The 25351-nt window shown below is 46.3% G+C and overlaps 1 protein-coding gene and 1 non-coding gene across 15 annotated transcripts in view; both read right to left on the reverse strand.

Annotated features, from left to right (window-relative positions):
* The window catches only part of Ilf3 (interleukin enhancer binding factor 3), a 41799-nt gene extending 17007 nt beyond the window's left edge, over positions 1-24792 (reverse strand). For 9 of the 14 annotated variants that reach the window (XM_037207715.1, XM_037207714.1, XM_037207709.1 and 6 more), the window contains exons 1-3: positions 24569-24792; positions 539-637; positions 177-215 (exon numbers count right to left, since the gene is read on the reverse strand). In XM_037207715.1, coding sequence (XP_037063610.1) covers positions 177-215; positions 539-541 — 42 coding nt within the window. In that variant the 5' untranslated portion in view covers positions 542-637; positions 24569-24792. Of the gene's footprint in view, positions 1-176; positions 216-538; positions 638-734; positions 1980-23699; positions 23819-24568 lie in introns of those variants that run through there. The other 5 variants (XM_028872456.1, XM_037207713.1, XM_037207712.1 and 2 more) reach the window with 3 other exon arrangements.
* On the reverse strand, positions 5891-6009 carry LOC114695307. Its single transcript, XR_003734827.1, has one exon. It is a non-coding gene; the product is annotated as a 5S ribosomal RNA (ribosomal RNA).
* Positions 24793-25351: the final 559 nt, after the last annotated feature.

A 25351-nucleotide genomic window follows, 5' to 3' on the forward strand; every position in this document is an offset into this window, starting at 1 on the left:
TTCGAGACCCCAGTGGATGCCTTAAACCGCGGACAGCACCAAAATCCAAATGTGGTCTGGGTTTAACCTCTAGGCACACAGGTGCTTTAACTGGTCAGTCAGTGGGCACAGGAGGGGCTTAGACGGGACAGAATGTGAATGTGATCTCCCTCCAAGTAGCTGCCCATCCTACTCACCCTTCTTCTTCTTGTGATGAAGTGATGATGGTACAATGCCTACGTGATGAGATGAAGTGAGGTGAATGACGCAGGCATCAGGATGGCGCACAATTTAAAACTTAGCAATTTTTTTTTCTTTCTGGAAATTTCCACTTAATATTTTCAGACTGCGGTGGACCGCAGGTAACTGAATCCGCGGGAAGCAAGAACACGGCTAAGGGGGGACTACTGTATTCACATCGTGACACGTAATTATTTTAAAGAATTTAAAATGTCTTAAGACAAAATGTTAACCGCAGCAAATGCTTTGGGGACACGCTATGGGTATCGTATATAAGTGAAAAAATAGTGTCTATGATCAAAGAAAAAATTTGTCTTACCATTTTTCCTTCCTTTTTTCTTGTAGTGTCTGGAAATCAGTCTTGGATATCTTTTCAAATTGTGACAGCTTTCCTTGGTGTTACCAATACTTCAACTATCTATAAGACCAGAAAAACTTTTTAGTTTTAAATACCCCAGAGACACGTGCTCTCAACAGCCATATACTTGGTAGTAAGAATGAAGGCTAGAGCTCACAAAGGGCTGGATCACAGCAGGACACATCTGTCTTCCCAGGTAGCCAAGCAACTCACTCCAATTTCCCTTCACAGGAAGACAGCAGGATTCCAGAAGACCTATCTGAATCCAGCCACACACTGAGGGTTTTCTGTTTGCCCATGTTTCATTTCTTCCTATATAGCATGCTGGGGGGCAGCAGAGAGGGTGTCAGGATTTTATGCAACCCAGGCTGGCTCCAGAGTCTAAATCCTTCTGCTTCCACTGCCCAAGTGCCAGGAGTACAGGTGTGCACCATCAAGCCTAGCTTGGACTCTTCTGCAGTTCTAGAGCATTCCTATGGGCATATGCTCTACCACTGACAATCTTGCAAATGTGTGGTACATGCACACAAGTCTTTGTGGGTACACGTGAAAGGACAGAGAAGGCTTTAGGTGTCCTGCTCTATCATTCCCCACTTTATCCCCTTGCAACAGAGCCTCTCACCAAACCTAGAGCTGTGCTGGCACTCAGAAAGCCCCTGGTACCCTCCTGTCTCTGCCCCACCTACATAGTAGGGCTACATCCTTCTTGAGGCCATGTCCAGTCCAGCTTTTTACGAGGACACTGGGAATTCTAGCCCAGATCTTCATGCTTGTGCAGCAAGCATTCCTATCCATCAGGCTATCTCCCTCCCAGGGTTGGTTTTTCAAGGTAGGATCTCTGGTAGCTTAGGCTGGTCTTGAATTTGCTACACAGGGGAATATGACCTTCAATTCTGGATTCTCCTCTACCCTACCTTCAAGTGCTAGATTAGAGGCATTTGTCACAGAAATCAAAATTTTACTTAGTCTGAAGTTCCAGACTCGACCACAGAGACTCATAGAGCTAAGCACATGCTCATTTCACTGCCTATATTCCGCCACCCAAGCATGCTGGGCTTTATAAATAAACCGAAGCAGGAGACAGACGAAACAGAGGTTGCTCAGTAGTAAAGCATGTGCTTAGCTTTACTACTGCAGGCACTGGGTGCTATCCCAGCACTAAATCGGAAACTCAAAACATAATGTAACAGGGCATCATGGCACACATAAGTGATCCAGGTAGGATGTCTAGAGTTCAAGGCCAGAATGAGCTACAAGGCAACATCCTGACAAAACGAAAAACAAAGAAGGAGGACTGGCAAGATGGATTGATGGGTTGCCATCAAGCCTGATGACCTGAGTTTAAACCCTAGGGCCCACACAGTAGAAGGATAGATCCACAAGTTGTCCCTTGACCACATGTGTGCCATAGCACATCTCTCCCTGTGTAAATAAATGCAATACAAAAATCTGAAAAATCAGCCAGCTGATGGTGGCGAACACCTTTAATCCCAGCACTCAGGAGGTACAGGCATGAGGCTCTCTGTGAGTTTCAGGCTAGCCTGGTCTAGAGTTCCAGGACAGCCAGGATTGTTAGACAAAGAAACCCTGTCTCAAACAAAATTTTTTTTGAAAAATCAAATAAGTAAGACATAAGATTAAGAAGCTACCGAAAAATGTTGCAAGTAGAAATGTTCATCAAAATATGGGTGCTATTCTTGTACAATCCTAGCACTTTGTGAGGACAGGAACAGAAGGAGTACTGTGTGATAGAGGATAGACTGGGTCTACAGAGCAAATTCCAGGACAGCCAGGGTTGCACAGAGAAACCCTGTCTCAAAAAGAAAAAAAGAAGAAAGAAAAGAAAACTGCTTGTTAGAAATGGCAATACTCCCCTGTAGCCCTGTATTCAGGAAGCAGAGGCCAAGGGATGTAAAAAAGTTGAGGCCAGCCTAGGCTACCGAGCAAAACTCTTATCTTGATAGACAGACAGAGCAGGGGATGGCCTACTGGATAAAGGCACTTGCTAAGCAAGCATGAGCACCAGAGGGTAAATCCCCAACACTCATGTAAGTCTGTAATCCCAGCAGTGTGTGGGTCAGAGACAGGAGGATGGCTACAGCTTTCTGCTTACAGCCTAGCTCCAGATTCAGTGAGTGAGCCTGTGTAAGGACTAAGGTCTCTGGAGTGATAGAGCAGGACACACACTATCTTCCTCCTCTGGGTCCTCTCCTCTCATACACACATGCATACACATCAAGCACATAAAGAAATCACACACACACACACACACACACACACACACACACACACACACACACAAAGAGATCAAAATGTCAACTCTAAGCGTTTAGAGAAGGAAAAAAACGTGGGAGCTCTGACCCACAGGACTCTACAGGGACAGACAAACGGTCCTAAAGAGCTTCTGTCACACAGACAAACAAGGAGAGCTCTCAGCCTTGTTTGCAGTGGGCCTGGGTTAATGCAGATTCATATAACCAGTCCGAATGCTAAAGGTAAGAGATTACTGCGTGAGTACCCTAAATGGAACATCTATTCACTCACTACAAGGTCCCGGAAACATCACAGGAGAGAGAGCAGAGACCATGGAGAGCGGCAGATGCAGCAGGAGTACTGTGAAAGAAAGCGTGTCTTTTGGACGGCATGGCCACTGCACGCACGAACTCATAGCAGCAGTAGCTAGCCTCACAGGAGCTACATTATGCAGGGCTTCATCAACATTTTAGCATGGGTGAAGGAGGAGCTTATGAGGCCCCACCCTTGCTGAGGAGCTCTAGGTAGTTAATAGTTGCTGAGGGAGACAGTCATTTTGTTCAGGGAGGAAGGAAGCCACTGTGAAGTCGCTCATGCTCCAGTATGGAACAACCCCCACCCCCACCCCCACACATTCGCACATATACAAGCAACCCTAATTAGGGATAATGGGCTACAAAACAATAACACACAAAGAAAAAGAAAAAAAAAAAACCTGGGGCAAGAGGGGACTTGTTGAAAGGGATTCAGCAGGAATAATCAAAATATATTATATACATGTACAGAACTGTTGAAAAACCTTTCTAAAAGGAGGAGTCAGCAGGATGGCTCAAGGGATAAGGGCAACAATTCCTCCCCCAAATAGTCCTCTGAACCTCCTCAGGCATGGCATGTGCCCGCCCCCAAGCAATAAAAAATTAACATAATTAAAAGACAAAGTAACATGTGGAAAAGCAAAAAGGTAGAAACAAGTGCACCAAATAGATACCCCCATGGACTCAACTTTGGAAAAGCTAAGGCACCCAAGTGTGTAACTCAAGTCTGCAGGGCAAAAAACTCTCTGAACACATGCAAACTACAACCTACCCCACTCCGGCACCCTACAAACAGCCTGTCCAGCCTGCAATTGTGCACCATCCAACGGCTGATTCCTTCCACGGCACTGTGCTCCATCACACCAGGAGCCCTCCAACCACAGTGTTCCAACAAAGACTGTATGGTAGGCACAACTCTCAAAAGGTATAAGCTGCAAGGACAAACTGCCAAGACTGGCCAGAGACCTTCCCAAAGGGCGTCAGGACTACCTACCAAACACTGCCAAGTTAGAAGTTCAACATCCCGAAAAACTAAGCAGACCAGCCTACGTAAGCAATGAAACCCAAGTCCCTCTGACCCCTAAGTGTCAGCAGCTCCTATTCACAATTGTTGCTGTGATCAGCTGATCCAGGTTCTTCCCATGTCAAAGAAGAGATTGGAACTCAACTACAAGTCAACTATACATAGCTGTGTTGGATAAGATGCTTACGCACACCTATAATTTCAGCACTTGGGAGGTACAGGCAGGATCAGGATCCTGTTCATGGCAAGCCTAGGTTAAGTGAAAATTTATCTCAAAAACCATACTCGAGAGCTGGAGAGACACTATGGTTCAGAGCACTGGCTACTCTTGTTGAGTCCTGGAGTTCAACTCTTAGAATCCATATTCAGTGATTTACACCCTTCTCTAACTCCAGCCTAGGCGACCTTCTCATCTCCACAAACACCTATCCTCTCCTACTATCTACACACCCACACACACACATACAGGTCAGCAGATACATACACGAAAGTAAAAAGAGAGGTTTTTTTAATTTAATGCTTAGATGTGATAACTAGGGACTAGACGGCTTGGCAGTTGCTGTTCTCAAGAAGACCAAGTTAGAGCCAGGTATAATGGAGCACGCCTTTAATCTCAAGACTCAGGAGGCAGAGGCAGGGGGTCTTTAAGTTTGAGGCCAGCTTGATCTACATACCAGGAAGCCAAGGCTATGTCTCAAAAAGCAAAATAAAACAACAGACCCAAGTTCTGCTCTCAGCATCTCCCTCCAGTTCCAGGGGACCTGACATCCCTCTTATGGACTCCACAGCACCTGCACACAGATGCACATACTAAACATAACTAGAGACACACATAAATAAAAAATTAAAACAAATCTTAAAAAAAAAATAAGATACCTTTAAACCAGCAACCCAGGAGGCAAAAGCAGGTGGACAGCTCAATTTCAGGCCAGCTTGCCTACAAAGCAGGGTCCAGATCAGCCAGAGCTACACAGTGAAATCCTGTCTCAAAAAAAAAAAAAAGAAAAGAAAAGAAAAGGAAAAAAAAAGCGAAAAAATAATTATGGTATTTTGATGCCTTGAGCTGTTAGAAGGGGAGGAATATGTTAATCTACCTGCTTATGCCTAGTTCAGATAAATACATGGTTAAAATTACTACAAGCCTATTGTTTCCCGGGAATACTCCGAAGAGAAAATACAAAAGGATGAGTAAAACTGCAAGGCACTGGACAGAGCTAAAGCTGGGAGACAGGCCAGGTCGTGGTGGAGCACGCCTTTGATCCCAGCATTTGGGAGGCAGAGGCAAGAGGATCTCTGTGAGTTCAAGGCCAGCCTGGTCTACAAAGTGAGTTCCAGGACAGCCAGGACTACACAGAGAAACCCTGCCTGGAGGGGAAAGGAAACCTGGGAGATGGCTGTCCTGGAGCTCATTTGTGCTCCTTTGAGAAACTCATGACAGATCTCCTGGTGTGCAGTACTGGGAATGAAACCCAGGGCTGTGGGCATGCTGAGCAAGTGCTCTACAATGGTCGTGTCCCCAGCCCCTTTTCTTTTCTTTTTAAAAAAGGGTTTCTCTGTGTAGCTTTGGAGCCTGTCCTGGATCTCGCTCTGTAGACCAGGCTGGCCTCGGAACTCACAGAGATCCGCCTGCCTCTGCCTCCCAAGTGCTGGGATTAAAGCTGTGCGCCACCACAGCCTGGTCCCTTTTCACTTTTTTTTTTTTTTTTTTTAATTTTTTATTTAAGTCTACAGCATCCGGTATTCCCAGGCGATCTCCCATTCAAGTACTAACCAGGCCCGACCCTGCTTAGCTTCCGAGATCAGACGAGACCGGGCGCGTTCAGGGTGGTATGGCCGTAGACACCTTTTCACTTTTTATTTTGAGAAAATCTTGCCAATTTCCCTTGGGTGGACCTTCAACCCACCCCCTCCTGCCCTAGCCTCCCCAAATGCTGGGGATACATGTGTGCAATAGTGCACACCACTAGTTGTTTAATTTATTTATTTATTTTGTGTGTCTTTGGTGAAACTGGAAGGGAGGTGGGCACATATGCATGCCACAGTGTGCCTGTGGTGGTCAGAGTTGGTTCTCTCCTTCCACCATGTGGGTTCTGGGGATAAACTCAGGTCATCAGGCTCGGCAAGAAGTGCTTTACACACTGGACCATCACACCAGCCCCATTAGTTTACGTTTACTGCATAATAAACAGGTATTTCTGATAAAGCACAGCCAGTGGCAAGTAACTATAAACAAATCCAAAGACCAGGAAACCAACCACAGCCTGGATTCTGCCAGGCAAAGGAAATACCTCAGCTGTAGCTGGCTGTCACCCCAAGTCCCATATACAGCATTATCAATCAAGCCAAATCTTTGTGAAATCTCACGAATGCACGATCATGAAGCTTCTATTTAAGAAGTACATTTATGTTTTATTTTTTCTGATATTAAAAGTTACTTAATAAAGGCTTGTTTCCATTAAAAAGAAGAAGAAGAAGAAGAAGAAGAACAACAACAACAACAACAACAACAACAACAACAGAAGTACGTTTAAGAAGAAGGCCAGAGAGGTAGCTTGGCAATTAAGAATATGTGCTGCTCTTTCAGAGGACCCCCGTTCAAGTCCCAGCATTTTCATGGTGGCTCACAACCTTCTGTAACTCCAGTTCTGGGAAATCTACTCTCTTTCAGCCTCCTCAGGCAGCAGCAGCAAGCACAAACGTAGTACACAGACATATGTGTTTTGCCCACACATGTGTCTGTGCACCATGTAAATGTCTGGTGACCAAAGAGGTCAGCTGAAGGCATCAGATCCCCTGGAACTGGAGTTGTAAATGGTTGTGAACATACATATGGCGACACTCCTGCTCTTAACCACTGAGATATGCCTCCACCCCCACCTAGCTTTTTTTTTTTTTTTTTTTTTTTTTTTTTGAGACAGGGTTTCTCTGTGTAGCTTTGCGCCTTTCCTGGGACTCACTTGGTAGCCCAGGCTGCCTCGAACTCACAGAGATCCGCCTGCCTCTGCCTCCCGAGTGCTAGGATTAAAGGCGTGCGCCACCACCGCCGCCGCCCGGCCCCACCTAGCTTTTAAAACACTTGTTCTGGGACCCAACTCAAGTTTCTCCTTGCAGGAACTTTACCAACAGAGCCACCTCTGCAGGCCTCAGTCATTTAGTTAAACAAGTATGTGCCACTTTATTTGTCCAGTGTTTATCTCCTTTACTGGGTCAGACGGTAGGTCAGTGACAGATAAGGCAAACTACTGCCTGCAGGCTGGGGACAGAGGGACTTGTGAGGTGAGTCAATGGCCTTAACTGCTGCTCCTACAGAGGTGGTGGCTCTCCTGTCTCCTAGTAGATGGCTCTTAGGTAACAACTACTAATGCTAAACTTTAATGTAGCATTTATTCTAGCCACAAACTTTTCATCCTAGGAGACACTATAAAGTATCACTGGGATAAAGCAGAATCAATGTTAATAAGAAAAACAATCGGGCTGGAGAGATGGCTCAGCACTTATGAACACTTGCTGCTCTTACAGAGGACCTAGGTTCAGTTCCCAGCACCCACATGGTGGCTCACACACCTGTAACTCCCGTTCCAGGGGATTCAACATTCTCTTCTGACCTCTGCAGGCACTGCACACACATGGTACACATACGTGCAAGTGAATACCCACAAAAATAAAATAAAGGTTTTTTTTTTTTTTAATGACATCTTGTCTCAGAAACAAAGCAAACATCTCAAATTAGAAGAACTGCAAATAAATACTGAACTCCAAATAACTTTGTAAGATGGCAACACTCTGCTCCTTGGTCTTAAATGCATCATAAAAAAAACTAAAAAAATAAACAAAATAAAGGAGGTGCTGAGTGAGATGGTCACTGGATATATGTGCTTGCTATGCAAGGCACAAGGATCTCAGAGTGGAGCCCAGCACTCATGCAAGATGCTGGGGCATAGCTATCCCGCCTACAAACCCCCTGCTGTAGGATGTGAGAACAGGAGGACCCCAGGGCTTGCTGGCTTCCAGCCTACCTCCAGGTTCAGAAACCCTTTTCAAGGGAAATAAGGTAAAGAGTGACAGAACAGGACACTTGATATCCTCCTCTGCCATCTCTGCCATCTGCATCCACATGCACAGGCATGCACACGAACATACTGCACTCAAACGTACATACACACAATAAATTATGTTTTTAAATGAAGAATTGGCCTGGGAAGATGGCTTGGTGGGTCAAGGGCTTGCTGTGAATGCATGAGGACTTAGGTTCGGATCCTCAGCACCCACATAAGAAAGGCACAGCAGTGCACGTCTGTGACCCCAGCATTTGGGAGGGGAGACAGATTCCTGACGCTGGCAGGCCAGTCTGGCAGAAAGAGCAAACTCCAGGTTCTGTGAGTGAGACTACCTCAGAAACTAAGGTGGAAAACAACTGAGGGTGATAACTTTACACTAGGCTTGGACCTTCACATGTATCTGAGTGAGCAAACCCATGAACACACATACACATACACACCAAAGAAAATAAAAATGGGAGAATTTGAACAACTGAGGGATGGACAGAACCTACAAATGGTACACAGTCGACTCCAGGCAAGCTCAGCACCGTCAGTGAGCAACCTCGGCTACGCTTACTGGGACAGGAAGTTCTCTGTTTCGAACCTGAACCCGTTTTGTTTGAATGTTTTTACATACAAGTTACAAAACCATACAGAAAAGGGGTTCAGGACGGCCAAATACAAATCTACAAGTCCACAAAGATACTGAAAAGAGGAAAACAACTCACTGCACTGTATTCTGAATGCCCAGCTGACTGACAGTTCTTTAATAAAACCTTACTGGAAGGAGGCTGGCGCTCAGATGGAGAGCACTGGTCTAGCAATGCAGGAGGCCCTGGGTTCCCACAGAGCACTGCATAAACTGGGTGAGGTGGCAGCAGCCTGTAATCTCAGCACTTGGAAGGTAGAGGGTCAAGGCCAGCCTCAGCTACATAGTTGAGAGACACTGTGAGAAGGAAAGTGAGAGAAGAGGAAACGAGAAAGGAGAGGGGGAAAAAAACAACGGATCACCTGGAACCAACAAGAATCTAGGTGTTCAGTGAGCTACAGCGTCAAGGGAGCACCAGCCCAGTGTACTCTGTCTTCATAGCAGCTACTGTCAACTGCAGCTTACCACAATCAGTGTGGAGGAGAGGTCATGGGCTTGCCTTGGAAACAACAGCAGCTGCCTAAACTTCATCCTCAGATGCCACAGACAGGCCCCCCACGTTGACTCAGGAGGCACCATAAGCTTGCCAATGACCACATCTAGGCAGCCTGTGGTGCACTCTCCCTGGGCCTTCTTCCTTCAGACTTAACTATCATGGAGATGTTTCTGATTCAGGTGGACAAAGCAAACAAAAGGACGAGTTATCTCTAATGATGCCAGTGTCTCCAATACCCAGAGCTGGGCTGCCCTGCACATCCTCAAAGCAAGCCTCGCTGTCTGAGAGCCCAGATCCGCATCTCATGAGCTCACCAGCAGCCTTCCCAGTGGCAGAGACTTCCTAAATACAAGGTTCTTAGGAAGAAATAAAGCGGGCTAGAGGCCCACAGCCCACATCATTCCACACAAAATCCACACCTGTCTCCAGGGCTGGGACTCAAGCTAGGGAACCAGGACACCAACCAGCCTCTCTGAGAAGCCAAGGGGTGAGTGAGGGATGGAGATTAAGAACTTCCAAATGGCCAGGTGGTGGTGGCGGCGGCGGCGGCGGCGGCGGCGGCGGCGGCGGCGGCGGCGGCGGCGGCGGCGCACGCCTTTAATCCCAGCACTCGGGAGGCAGAGCCAGGTGGATCTATGTGAGTTCGAGGCCAACCTGGGCTACCAAGTGAGTTCTAGGAAAGGCTCAAAGCTACACAGAGAAACCCTGTCTCGAAGAAAAAAAAAAAAAAAAAGAACTTCCAAATGTTGGGCGGCAGTGGTGGTGCACTTCTTCAATCCCAGCACTCGGGAGGCAGAGGCAGGCAGATCTTTGTGAGTTCGAGGCCGGCCTGGTCTACAGATATTAGTTCTTGGACAGCCAAAGCTACACAGAGAAACCCTGTCTCAAAAAAAAAAAAAAAAAAAAAAAAACTTCCAAGTGGTCAGGGACAAGAACACAGTCTCTCCCTTTATTTTTGAAGCAGGGTTGCAAGTCTACACCACAAGGCTATGATATGCTAGCCATCATTCCACCTCTAATTATATACAAGGTAAGGCTTGCAACACTGTGCTGCCAAAGAACAAACCAGAAAACCATCCAGCCTTCCTTCCCAGACACTGTGGGGAAGCATGGTCTTACAGGAAACAGGGCTTTAAGCTGACAGCACTGTGCGGCACTCAGCAGCTCCTTCCTTCACCTTCCGTCCCACACAGATCCCCCAACAACCTGAAAGCAGTCCAGCCAGCTGCCACCAATCTAAACTGACAAACCATGCCACTCTATCTTTGTTTTTAAAATGTCCCGAATGACTGAGCTGTGTGGAATGCACTGTAATCCCAGCACTCAGGTGAAGGCATGAGCATCTGTTCAAGCAAGTCTCCGGTGCAAGAGACCTTGTCTCAAAAGACAGTTGTTGCACTTGCAGAGGACCAAAGTTCAGTTCCCTGCACCCATACTGAGTGGCTGACAACTCCCTACAACTCTAGCTGCAGGGAGGGTCTGTCAAGTGAGGGTCTGTCAAGTGTCAGGAGGCAAAGGCAGGGGGATTTCTGAGACTAGCCAGGTCTGCATAAGGAGTCCCAGGCCAACTAGAGATACACAGTGAGACCAGAAAAAAAGGGGGTAGGGGTGGGTTTTGGAGATGTTGGCCCAGAACACAGCTTAATGGTAGAGCTTTGTCCAGCATATATTAAGACACTGCATTCAATCCCTAGTACCACCAAAAGAAATGAGCCAAAAAACAAACAAACAAAAAACCTCAAAGAGGCTGAAGAGATGGTTCAGTGGTTAAGGGCACTTACTGCCTGCTCTTGCAGAGGACCAAGAGTCAGTTACTGCACCCACATGCAGCTTACAACAATCTGTTCCAGAGGATCAGCCACCCTCTCTGGCCTCCTTGGGTACTGCACACATTCAATGCACAAATACACACACGCAGGCAAAACATACACATAGAAATGTTATTTTTTTTAATGGGAAGAAAACCCAGAGATGAAATATGACAGAGGGGTCAGAGGGGTAGACTCTTAAGGATCAACAGGACAACATGAGACAGAGGCTGTGGTGCAGAGTGCACAAATCTTTATGTGGAGAGGTTTGCTTCCCAGAACTGCAAAAGGAACCAGTGTAGAGCCAGGCAGTGGTGGTACACGCCTTTAATCCTAGCAGTGAGGAGGCGGAGGCAGGCGGATCTCTGTGAGTTCGAGGCCAGCCTGGGCTACCAAGTGAGACCTGTCTCAAGAACAAGGCAACAATGATACAGCAGCCAAACATGCGACCTCCCTCTGGCCTCAGTGGACATGTGCACAGATGCACACACAGGTGCACACACAAGCATACATCTCACATAAAGTGAAGCCAAGTCAGGCAACGGTGGCACACGCCTTTAAACCCAGCACTTGGGAGGCAAAGACAGAGGCAGATGGATCCCTTAGTTTGAGGCCAGCCTGGTCTACAGAGTGAGTTCCAGGCCAGCCAAGGCTACACAGAGAAACCCTGTCTCGAAAAACCAAAAACAAAAATCAAACTCAGGTCATTAGGCTTGTGTAACAAGTGCCATTAGCCCTCCAAGTCACCCGAGAGGCCCATCTTTTTTTAACTGTGTATGTGGAGTCTCAGAGAGACCACATTACATTGTCTCTGACTCTGAGGTCTGCTTTTGGAACCCATTCCTCCTCCAGTCTTAAGAGGAGGAAGGAGCCTCCTAGTCTCACTACAGCTTGATATACCTTGGCCGGCTGATATCCATGGAAGGCTCACCTCTATCTGAAGAGAAACAGTGAAAGAGTGGATGGGGGAATAGAGAGAGGAATCCGAAGGAGAGGAGGGAGGAGAAACTTAGGACGTACAAAACAAACAAACAAAGAAATAATTTAGAACCAAAACATTTTAAAAAAGGAAGGAAGAAAGAAAATGTGTAAGTGGGTGTCCAATGTGTGCAGGTGTCAGCAGAGGCTGGTCTGCAGGGCTTAACTTTCAGTAACTGGGAGTAGTCTCCAGACCTGGGTACTGGGAACTGAAATCAAGTCCTGAAGAGCACAAAGTGCTCTTAACAATAAGCCATCTTTACTTTTTTTAGGGGGGAGGAGAGGGGACTAGAAATTACGATGAACCAGGCTGATCTCCAATTCACAGAGACCACTTGCCTCTGCTTCCTCCATGCTAAAAGTAAAGGAATGTGTCACTGTCCCAGTCACTTTTGCTTTGAGACAGTGTGTCACTTGGTAGCTTAAGCTGACCTCCAACTTGATACTTTCCTGTCTCAGCCTCCATACTGCTGGCTTTATGCGCCTTTGCCACCAACACTTAGGAGGTAAAGCAGAGGATCAGCAAGTCAAGGCCAGCCTAAGCTACATGAGACCTTTGCCTTGCATGTGTGGAGCCCTGGGTTTGATTTTTAATGGCACAAGAAAATTAGGTGAATAAATAACAGATTCAAGTAAACACCAAAAACAATTCAAGCTCCCCTCCGCACCTGTCAGCTACCCACCTTAGTTGGACAGCTGTGGTCAGGCATCCTGCAGTACCTCTGAGAACAGTGACCAGAGACCCCTTCCTGCAAGGCTACCCAAGTCCCTGTGTGCAGAGACTGAGCGGCTGATTTCTGCAATGCTGGCATCTACACTCTGGTACCACTTTAAATGGGTCTTATTCTGCTCCCCTCCAGCTCTTGGGCTCACAGCCTCCTCAAACTACAGACCTAGTCCTCTGGCTTAGGCTTTTTAAATAAATTACGAATAAAGAATTAAACTACAAAAACTCTAAAACACTACACCCAGAAGCAAATCTAACTGGCAACATTTCATTCTTTAAAACTACACACAAGGTAGACATGGTGATCAGAGACAGAAGTCCCAGCATTTGGGAGGCAGAGGACAAGGATCGGGAGTTCAGGGCCAATCCCAATCATACAGCAAGCTGCAAGCCATCCTGAGCTGCATGAGACCATCTCAAAACACACACGAGCTGGGTGGTGGTGGCGCACACCTTTAATCCCAGCACTCGGGAGGCAGAGGCAGGCGGATCTGTGAGTTAAAGGCCAGCCTGGTCTACAGAGTAAGAACAAGGAAAGGCTCAAAGCTACACAGAGAAACCCTGTCTGGAAAAACCACACACACACACACACACACACACACACACACACACACACACACACCACAAATTAAAGAAACACACACAAACCAAGCATACAGACACTGAAATGAAACCAAGTGTTAGTAGTCACAGGGAAAGCAGCAGCAGAGCAAGCAGTCAGAAAGACTAATGATCCCACACACACACCTAAGTGCTGAGCCAACCAGGCCTCATGAAGACGAACGACAGCTGTGCAGCATGCCTGAGAACCCAGTCATGCACTCCAAAAATGCCAGTGGAGCCACTTCAGACTAACCACCCAGGGTCATACACAGTTGCAGACCCAAATGACAGGATACAGAATTAAATGATACTTGGTGCTTAGATGTGGCCCAGGAGACAATGACCCTGCCAAGCATAATAGCAGATGTCTGTAGTTATACTCCGGAGGATGAGGCAGGAGAACTGTGAGTTGGAGGCCAGCCTGAATTATAAAATAAGATAGTTTCAAAAATTAAGATAATAACTGGGCAGGATAGGGCATGTTATTTTCTCCCAACATGCACTCTAAAAGGGTGAGGCATGTGGATCTGAATTCTTAAGTTTGGGGCCAGTCTGGTCTACACAGTGAGTTCTGGGCTACCCAGAAATACACAGAGAGACCCTGTCTCAAAAGAGAGAGGGAGGAAGGGAGGCAGGGTGATTGAGAGCATGTACTGCCCTTGCAGAGGACCTATGGTCAGTTTCCATCACCCATCTAACTCCAGCTTCAGAGTATCCAGCATTCTCTTCTGGCCTCTGAAAACACCTACACCCACATGCATACATGCACACACACACACACAAAAAAAAAATCTTTTAAGAAAGAAAACCTGGGTGTGGTGGCCCACTCCTGTAATCCCAGACTAGTGGATCTATTCGAGTAGATCAGGTCAGCCTGATCTACACAGCAAGTGCCAGAACAGCAAGGTTACATTTAAAAAATAAATAAAAAGGGAAGGAAGGAAGACAAACAGAAAAGAAAGTTGCCACACACCCAAAACTCAGCAGGTGGAGGCAGGAGTATTTCTCTTTAAGTTGAAGCACAGCAGACCAGGCAGGACTACACAGTGAAACCCTGACTCAAAAAAGGGGACAGAGACCTTGGGGGACTGGAGAAAGAAGGCTCAGTGATTAAGAATTCACACTGCTCTTGCAGAGGACCCATGCTTGAATCCCAGCAGCCACAATGGGTGGTGGCTCACAACTGCCTCAGACTTCAGCTGCAGGGTAGACAACAAACTCCTGAGGCCCCTCAGCCACCAGTACTCACTTGCACGTACCCACACACAGACATTAGAAAAGAACTTAATGTAAAGAAAGAAAACCCATTGAATAATAAATACATTTTTTGCTGGTTGATGGTAGCTCACACCTTTAGTCCCAGCACACAGGAGGCAGAAGCAGGGAGAATCACTTGAGTTCAAGGCCAGCCTGGTCTACAGAGTCAATTCCAGGACAGCCAGAGCTACACAGAGAAACCCTGTATCAAAAATTCTAAATAAATAAATACAGTTTTCTTTTCAAAGTAGTTCTACTTTGAAGGGCTGCAAAGCATAGCTAGTAGCTCAGAACCTGATGCCCAAGGCCTTGGGTACCAGCTCCCAAAACCATACACAAGCACAAGTGGCAAGACAAAACTAACTAACCTAGTTGTGTTTTTTAAATTTTTTTAAATTACATTTGTTCATTGTGTATGTGGTATGGATATATCCATACTACAGCAGAAATGTACAGGTCAGGGAATTTTGGGGACTCCTCCTTTTATGTGGGTTCGAGGGCCAGAACTAAGTTGTCAGGCCTGGTGGTAAGTACCTTTACCCACTGAGCCATCTTGCCTGCCCTCAGTTGTATTTTCAGTATCTTCATTATTTGGACATTTAAATAAGAGAAACAAAGTTTCAACTTGACATCGTTTCCACAGGACATTGGCAGTTCAGTCATCCATAACTCTGACTTCACAGGATCTCCTCAGGTATCAGCACAGAAGTGGTGCAGACATTTATGCAGGCAAAACATCCACACATACAGATAAAGCAGTGATTTCCATGTGTCCGGCTTTCCACTGCTATCAATAGGATCACCTATGACAATGATGTCTTGTAAAAATCTCAAGGACCCAACATATCCAAACTGTTGGGTACTTAGAAAAGGTAGTACAAATGAGGCTCACACAGCCTCGCCTTTCTGTACCCTCCAACACTTGCTAATGAAGAAGGGAGGTGAGGCAACCACAGCTGCAGAAGGCTGCAGCAAGACTCAAGTCCAGTCCATCTCTCCAGAGACCAGAGCCCTCTTCATCACTACGGAGATTTCAGTCAAGCCTGTCTGCTCTAACTGTAAACCACTGCAAACAGTAAATAAATCTTTCTCTGCCAAGACATTGTTATGATGGGGGGCACGACACCAAATATACAGAACATGGGAAAATTTAGTTCAAATCCCTTCAAAGGCTCAATTGTTGCAGGATAATTTGATCATATTGTGAACCCCAAGATTGCATTATTTACTGGAAAAACTTGTGTCTGGTTGTGGTGTGGCTCAGCTCTAGCACACACCTTTAATCCTAGAGCTTTCTCCCTGAATACTGTAAACAGGATTAAATAAAGTCAACCACAGGTCAAGAGGCAGAGTAGTTGACAGGAAGTGGACATAGGATTATTAAAACAAGAGCAGAGAGAGTAAGACTGACTCAGGAGGACAGACAGACACACAGGAAGTAGAAGGGGAGGACACTCAGTTTGACGAGTTTGATTTGAGAAGGCATAGGGGAAGAGAGAGGCTGAGGAGGAAGGTCAGCTGGGTGCTTTCTCTGCCTCTCTGAGCAGGCAGGCTCTCACTCCAGCATCTGGCTCCCGAGTCTTTATTGGTAAAATCAAACAATTGAGATTTTGTTTTAAAAAACACATTGTTTTATATCATAAACATGTATAACATAAAAGCTTCTCATTTTAACAATTTAATTGTACAGTTCAGGGGTATTAAGGACTTTAATACTAATGAGTCAACCATCACTATTCTCCCTCCATCTATACAATGTTTTCATCATGCCCAATGGAAACTTTAAGTTCTGCAAGGGCTGATTTATTAGAAATATGGGGATATCTGTACAAATTAAGACTGACAATGCTCCAGCATTGTCTCTAGTAAAATGTAGTGCTTTTGCATATTGCAATACAAAGCATATTACAGGTATATCACAAAATCCTCCAGTTATAGAAAAATCTAATAGCACTTTAAAAGATTTGCTTAAAGACCAGGCCAGCCTGGTCTACAGAATGAGATCCAGGACAGGCACCAAGATGACACAAACAAACCCTGTCTCAAAAAAACAAAAAGGGGGTGGGGGGTGGATTTCTGTTGTTTGGTATTAAAAACACAGTTAAGACATTTAAAATATGTTAAGTGAATTCAAAGGGTTACTACAGTTCATAGTTGTTTTCTAAATTTCTAAGAGGTGGGTGATTTGAAGCTAAAATATTTGAGCTTTAATTCCAGCAGAGACGGGGAATCTCTATAATTAGTTGTTTTCTAAATTCTAGAGGTACAGTGAACAAGGCAGTGGCGGTGTACCCCTTTATTCCCACCACCCAGGGACAAAACTCTGATACAGCTCCTAAGTGATACATTTACACGAGAGAAATCACACATCTTATTTACAATTATAAAAATCCTCAAAAAAAAAAAAATCAGAAAAGCCGGGCAGTGGTGCTCATCTCTAATCCAGCACTGGGGAGGCAGAGGCAGGTGGATCTTTGTGAGTTCAACACCAGCCTGGACTACACAGTGAGTTCCAGGACAGGCTCCAAAGTTACAAAGAGAAACAGGGGCGGGGTGGGGGACACAGGATGGGATGGGTGCAGAACCTCTGCAAGGTTACTAAAAAGTCAGCTAATTTCCATTGAGGACAGGGGACAGGAACAAAGAGCAGCTTTTGTGACAGCCGGTAAGCTTTTCTCCATGCATGTAACCCTGACCAATATTGAACTCGAGTATACCCTAATTGTGGATATTATATTTATTGATGAATTGGAAACTGGGGGCTCTTCATAAAGCAAAAAGGAATCCATCAACATTTACCTGTTGGCTTCTACTGCAAACACTTTCCTTCCATATATGGAAAGTAAATATTCTCTCTTTGAGAAACAAATCTGGACATCTTATGAGACTTGGAGAACGTTATACTCAAGTCATTGCCAACCACACTAGGGTCATAAGGGCACCTCTTACAATGATGGATTGGATCAGTTCAAAGGCAGAGTCCTTCTCAGGCTTAGCCATAGAAGGAAAGGTATTACAGTGGAACCGGTACCTATCTGAATTTCTTTGTGACCAGGATGTGGTAGTAAAGGGGTCTGTGCCTTCCCGCACTGAGGAAAGAGCTCAGTTGCCCTTAAGCCCCATCCCTAAACTGCTCACCCCTCCCTGAGAGGCACCTATTGAACTGTGGGGACTAACAGAATGGTCACAGCATTTGGCTAAGGCATGGTTTGCTGACTGCTCATCAACCACTGATGGAACCAAAACTTACTGGATGGCGGCCTACAGACCAGGAGATGATGGAATGGCCAATCCTGAGGAAGGACAACAAAAATCAGCACAGCACTACTGGCTATGCAAATCAAACAACTAGGAAAGCAAAAGGAAAATCTCCATCTTCCCCAATTCATGGTGCACGTGCAGTGGTACAGCTATGTGGCCATCAAAATGGAAACCACTCACTGGCAGACAAATGGTAAAGATACCTGGTCGCCGGGCGGTGGTGGCGCACGCCTTTAATCCCAGCACTCGGGAGGCAGAGCCAGGTGGATCTCTGAGTTCCAGGCCAGCCTGGGCTACCAAGTGAGTTCCAGGAGAGGCACAAAGCTACACAGAGAAACCCTGTCTCGAAAAACCAAAAAAAAAAAAAAAAAAAAAAAAAACCTGGTCATGGGAAGAATGAACGGAGACAGCAAAACCTAGCAAAACTTAGAAAAGACATCAAACTTTAGGTAGCTCATACAGGCAAGACAGACAAAATGTCTGAAAATAATAAAATAGTGGACAAATTAGCATCACATTTAATTAAAACTAGGATATTAAATTTTGCCAGGGAACAAATTCAGAATAAATCAACAAGAATGATAGATTACACATTCAAAAAACTTCAAAGTCTACCTCTAACACTAAAAAATAAGGGGAAATGGAGACAACCCTATGAGAATATCTACTATTACGAATCCATAGCCAGGCAGTGGTTCACACCTTTAATCCCAGCACCTGAGAGGCAGAGGCAGGTACATAAGAATTATAATGGTTTAAATTTAAAAGCCACTTGCAAAAGGTAGATTGAAATTCAAATTGAATGTTTATGATCTAAAAATACACTTAAACCTTGAATTTATATATAAAGACAAAGGTGAATACAGGCATATTTATCCACACATAATAAGGGATATTTATTTCCAAATTTTCAAAAGAATATTTTCAAATGAAAGATAATACTTTGTCGCAAAAAAAAAAAAAAAAAAAAAAAAAAAACCACATTTTTCCCTAGGATAGATATAGCCTGCCAATAAAGGAACCTCCCAGAGTTAAGGTTGGGGCAGGGTTTTGCTTTTATCCAGGAGAATAAAAGCATCCAACTAAGGAATCCAGAGACCACTGGACAAGTGAAACATCTGAAGAGAAAGAACAGATCAAGAGAAAATGTCCTAAGAAAAAGAGTAAAAGAGCCAAGCAGTATCACCCACCTCCAGCTAACTGGCCTGAAATCCTGGCTCATAGCCCCAGACTAGCTAGAGCTGGCACCCATTCCACCATCTTGCCTGAGTGGCTAACCTCTCCCACCAGACAACCTTCCCTTTAGGCAACCATCAGGGGTCTGGGGGCAGGACAAGGAGGGTGCTCCCTTCTCCCCTCCCCCCATGTGGCTGGTCCAATCATGGCAGATTCCCAAAAGCTTGTGGCTGCTGCCCTCTATAGACATGAGTGACAAATGGTTTTTTATGTGGTCCCAATTCAATTAAAAATTAAAGCTGGCAGGGACTGGAGAGATGGCTCAGAGGTTAAGAGCACTGGCTACTCTTCCAGAGGTCATGAGTTCAATTCCCAGCAACCACATGGTGGCTCACAACCATCTGTAATGAGGTCTAGCGCCCTCTTCTGGTGTGCAGGCGTACATGCAGGCAGAACACTATACATAGTAAATAAATCTCCTAAAAAAAATTTAAAGCTGGCTTTGGGGTTGGAGCATTACTCTCTCCTCTAATAAACCCATGCATGCTTGTTAAAGTAAAATCTAAAAATCTGTCTCATATCAGAAGAGCCACCGGGTATGGGACAGAAGAAAACACAAAAAATAAGGGACTATTCTATTGCCATTAATCTTACCATAATCTTATTCTCATTTGACTCACATCTAAAATATCTTAAGGTATAAATATCTCAAAATCTGAAAGATTATAAAGCGTACATAAACTTTCCATTGTGATACCAGTAGTCATACAGAGTACTAATTCTAGAAATAAGCTTCCTCTAACTTCCTGTACGTGTTTTTGGGTTTGAGTCTGAAGCAGGTAACTAGGAACTAAGTTTGTGTACCTTAGATGTACGCAATAGACTGTAGTCCTCAAACCTTTCGGAGAGCTGCTGAATATGGCATTTAAAATGTTTAAGCTTTCTACAATAAACTATGACCATTCCTAACAGTAACCTTTGAGGTCTCCAAGATGATGGGGCCCTGCAAAGATGAATCCACCTTGATTGTGGTAACGCTAACCACTGGGAAAAACTGCTCCATGCCTCTTCTGGCACCATGCAAATAATGGATACCTTTGGGTTGACTGCTGTGTTCTACCTAGTCAAAATTGTCACTAAACAAACACCACCCAAAGATCAGCTTCTGACTACAAACTGCTCAGGACATTCAAATTGCTGAGTTCATGAGACTGACATGAACATTTTACAGCACTTGGAAGCTAAAAATCTTAAGACTACCAAATACAACCAAGTTGGACACTGCGGAAAGCTTGGCAGAAACAGCTTCATTACTGTAAATAGTTTTACTGTGTTAGATTGAAAACCTTTACTTTTACCAAAAAAAAAAAAGACGGGGCGTTGGTGGCGCACGCCTTTAATCCCTGCACTCGGGAGGCAGAAGCAGGCAGATTTCTGAGTTTGAGGCCAGCTTGGTCTACAAAGTGAGTTCCAGGACGGCAAGGACTAAACAGAGAAACCCTGTCTTGAGGGGAAAAAAAAACCAACCAAACAAACAAAAAAAAACTTTCCTTTTTATTTGGACAAAAGGGGGGAAATGTTGCAGGATAATTTGATCATACTGTGAAACCCAAGATTGCATTATTTACTGGAAAAACTTGTGTCTGGTTGTGGTGTGGCTCAGCTCTAGCACACACCTTTAATCCTAGAGCTTTCTCCTTGAATACTGTAAACAGGATTAAATAAAGTCAACCACAGGTCAAGAGGCAGAGTAGTTGACAGGAAGTGGACATAGGATTATTAAAACAAGAGCAGAGAGAGTAAGACTGACTCAGGAGGACAGACAGACACACAGGAAGTAGAAGGGGAGGACACTCAGTTTGACGAGTTTGATTTGAGAAGGCATAGGGGAAGAGAGAGGCTGAGGAGGAAGGTCAGCTGGGTGCTTTCTCTGCCTCTCTGAGCAGGCAGGCTCTCACTCCAGCATCTGGCTCCTGAGTCTTTATTGGTAAAATCAAACAATTGAGATTTTGTTTTAAAAAAACAAAACAAAACCAAAGAAACAAAAAATACTCAATCACCTGCAGGGTGACAGCCCAACCACTAAAAAGTCTAAACCAGGGGCCTGAATCTAGTCTAACCTGGACAATAACACATGACCTGTTTCAGAAAGAAAAATTAAGCAGGGCAGAGTTGGACCACACCCTTAATCCCAGCACTTGGAGGCAGAGGCAGGTGGATCTCTGAGTTTGAGGCCAGCCTGGTCTATAGGATGAGCTCCAGGACAGCCAGGGTTACCTAGAGAGACCCTGAATAGGGGCAGAAGTCACAAGTTCATGGGCCATACATATAATACTTAATGATGAGATTACCCATCTTTCAGAATGGCTCAAGTAATCAAGAACTGGATATTATGTAGCAGATCCTGACTCTAAGCAAGTAAATGTATCGCTTACAATAAAAAAAGTAGCAGCAGTGTGTTAGCCAGCAGTAGAGTGCATGCCTATAATCCTAGCCCTAGGAATGCTGAGGCAGGTGGATGGCTGTAGTTGGAGGCCAGCCTGATCTACAGAGTGAGTTTCAGGGTAGCCAGGGCTACACAGAGAAACCCTGTCTAAAAAAAAAAAAAAAAAAAAAGGCAGCATAAGCAAGAAAGAGAAAGAGAAATCTACATTTATTTCTTCAGGATAAGAACCACTTTCTGGGGCTGGAGAGATGGCTCAACGGTTAAGAGCACTAGCTGTTCTTCCAGAAGAACTGAGTTCAATTCCCAGCAACCACATGATGGCTCACAACCATCTATAATGAGATCTGGTACCTTCTTTTGGCCTGCACGCAGAATACTGTATACATAATGAATAAATAAATCTTTAAAAAAAAATCTGGGCGGTGGTGGCACACCCAGCACTCGGGAGGCAGAGGCAGGCGGATCTCTGTGAGTTCAAGGCCAACCTGGGCTATAGAGTGAGTTCCAGGAAAGGCACAAAGCTACACAGAGAAACCCTGTCTCAAAAACCCAAAAAATAAATAAATAAGTAACAAGAAAAATAACAAGGAAATCAATAAAGGCATACTGGCACAGCCTGTAATCCCAGCACTCGGCTTAAAGCACTTTGAAACCAGTCTGGACTTCCTTGTGAGAGCACAGGTAAAGCTGTCCCAGTTCAGAGAGAACTTCTAGCCACATGTGATGATACACACCTTTGATCCCAGCTCTCAATAAGCAGAGACAGGTGGATCTCCAAGGGTTAAAAGGGACCTTGTCCAAAGAAATGTTCTTCTAACTCACATCTACACCTTACTCCTCCAACTGATCCTCACCATGCCTGGATGCCTTCTCCATAGAACAAAATGCTGGGGATGGTGGAGACCCTGATGTGGTGGCATACAAATATAATTCCAGCCTGGGTTGAGGCAGAAGGATTCCAAAATCAAGGCCAGCCTGGGCTACATAGTGAGCCACTACTTCAAAAATGAAAGAAAAGCTGACGGTGGTGAAAACACACCTTTAATCCCAGCACTCAGGAGATAAGAGGCAGAAGATCTCTGTAGTTCGAGGCCAGCCTGATCTACAGAGTGAGTTCCAGGATAGCCAAGGCTACACAGAGAAACCCTGTCTGGAAAACAAAAACAAAACAAAACAAAAAAACAAACAAACAAAAAGAAAAAAAAAAAGAGTGAGAAACTTTAGCAAGTATTCTTGTAAGACTTTGAGACCAGAAGAATTTGAGAAAAATAAGTAATGGCACAGTTTATTCACAGTTAAACTAGTCTAGAAAACCTACTAAAAGGAGACAAAAGAACTTTTGTTTACAGGTATCCATCAGAAAAACTGAAAACAATCAGGCACTTTCCAGCTCCCTAAGGAGGGGATCCCCACACTAGCAGCAGAGAGGCTGATACAGCACCCAGTGCTGCCAAAGCCAGTCTCGCACTCATGACCAGCCTCCCATCTGGACTGCAGACTTCCAGCCAATACACATTGCCTACAGAAGCCATTCACAAGTCTCAGTGACCAGGAGCTACCCACAATGCACGTTAAGGGGCAAAGCCTCTCAGCTCTACTGGACAAGAGTAGCAGCATCTACCAGTGGCCTTTCTCTTTTGAGGCTGTGGTGTCCCACACTTCATTCTCAGGCTGAGTGACTGACTCAAAGAACAGTGTGGTACAACTCTGGTCAGTCCACAAAGTCCCATCCACAAGAACCTGCGGGAAAGACACTGGGGAAGTCCTAAACACGAATCCTAACTTTGAATAACACCTCTTTTTCTGAAACACATCATCATACGGAACACTTTAAATACAACACAACTTTGAACCAGAAAGATACTTCCAGAATACTCGAGTCCCAACAGCGAAGCATATCACGGACAGAAACTAAAGCCTCTGTGCTGATCCACCACGTGTCCTAAGCAGCAACTTACCAGCAATTTTACTAAGAGATGGCTTACTCTTCCCAGTTTGGATTCGTAATGGGGGAATCAAATAGACCGTTATAAACTCCAAATGGCTTATCCGAATTGTGGAATAACCTAAGGTGAATTCTCATCACTCACCTACTTTAATAAAGAAAATGTAAAGCACGCCCGTTCGAAAGACTTCAAGCATGCCAATCCTGAAGATCAGAGTCCCCGACACCAATCACCATCACCGTTTTGGAGACTGGGGGCAGAACCTGAACCACCGAGAAACACCATCAATGAAAACCACCCGGGCTAAAAGGACGAGAAACTCAAACGGTCTTAAGTTTGGGTCTCGATCTGGAGGAAACCTACAGATCCGGGCTTTAAGGACCCAGTGAATCCATAAATGCTTCCCGCAACGATGGTCTAGGGAGAGGACCGAGCCCGAGACAAAGGAGAGATGTTTCCCGCCTTGGGAACTGGGATGAACCTGTCATGCTCCTGGAGGCCAGGGATGTAGCTTGACGAAGGGAGAAAGCGGTTAAAGGAAGGGGATGGACCCTGGGGCGCCCGCCGGGAGGCCCGGGATGTGAGGGGGTGTGTGCTCCAACACGTGCGCGCGTGCGCGGGGCCCAAGCAACAGACAAAAGCCGGGCCTAGGGGAAAGTAAGCGGCCCGGGGAGGGGGGGGACATCGCAGTGCGTGCGCACCCCCCGAAAGCGGCGCCGCGGCCCTGGCCGAGGGGGCCACGAAGGGGGAGAACGGGTGCGCGCGCACAGGGGCACTGCCGCCGCCATCTTGTTTCCTCGGCACAATGGGGGAGAATAACGGCCGAGCGCGGGAGCGAGGCCGGAGGAGCAGGAAGGAGCGAGACGCGGAGGAGCGGGAGATCCGAGCGGAGGACAGGGCCGGCGGGGCGGCAGCGGCCCTGTCACCAGCGTCGCCGCAGCCCAGCCTGCGCTGACAAGTGGGAGCACGGGCGGGGGAGGGGCGGAGGCGGGAGACGCCACATTGCCGCTTACCTGGTCGGCGTTCCGGGCCCTCGACCTCGGCCGCCGCCGCCCTCCTGCCACCGGCCGTCCGGAGTCTTCACCCCCCCCCTCCAAAAAAAAAAAAAGGCCACGCGGTTTTCGCCGGGGCTGCTCCAGTCCCAACTGCAATGGCGAGAAGAGGAGGAGGAGCCGGGGCCGGGGGCGAGCGGCGGGCGGGCGCGCGCCGGGGAGGTGCGGGACCACGTGACCGGCCGGGCCCCGCCCCCGCGTCACGTGGGCGACCGGCCTAGGCCCAGCCCCCAGGGGGCGGGCGGGACGGAATGTGCTCCAGGGGCCGGGGCCTCGTCACGTGACCCCGACCCGGGGGCTGCGCCTGGCTGTGTGACGTCAGTGCCCGGCCTCTGTCCTCCCGGGTTTGCTGAGTCACATGACAGTGGCTGGACCCCCGCTTTCGTCATGTGACAGGGACATTTTTTTGTTATTGTTGTTCCTTGTCTCGTTTCCCCTATTGGCAGACCGGCATCACCTGATGAGACTCATCTGTTTCGTTTTTTTCCAATGGCGGTTTTTCCAAGCGACCGTTATCATGTGACTCAATGGAGCAGGGGGCGGCCCTTCCTTTGCTCCAGGTCGCACGCGTGCGCATGCGCCCTGCCGCTCCGGCCGGGACGTTGCGGGACCGTGGACGGAGAAGCTGGCCCGTGCGCGCGGCGATCGCACTGATCCCGGTCTCCTCACCGCGGGCCGAGGGCTCAGACTCACATCTCCGGGCTGCCGAGTCGTCTCCCGGCCTCCTCTTTGCTCTTTTAAAAT

The sequence above is a fragment of the Peromyscus leucopus genome, chromosome 7 (genome assembly GCF_004664715.2).
Source record: "Peromyscus leucopus breed LL Stock chromosome 7, UCI_PerLeu_2.1, whole genome shotgun sequence".
NCBI classification, from domain to species: domain Eukaryota; kingdom Metazoa; phylum Chordata; class Mammalia; order Rodentia; family Cricetidae; genus Peromyscus; species Peromyscus leucopus.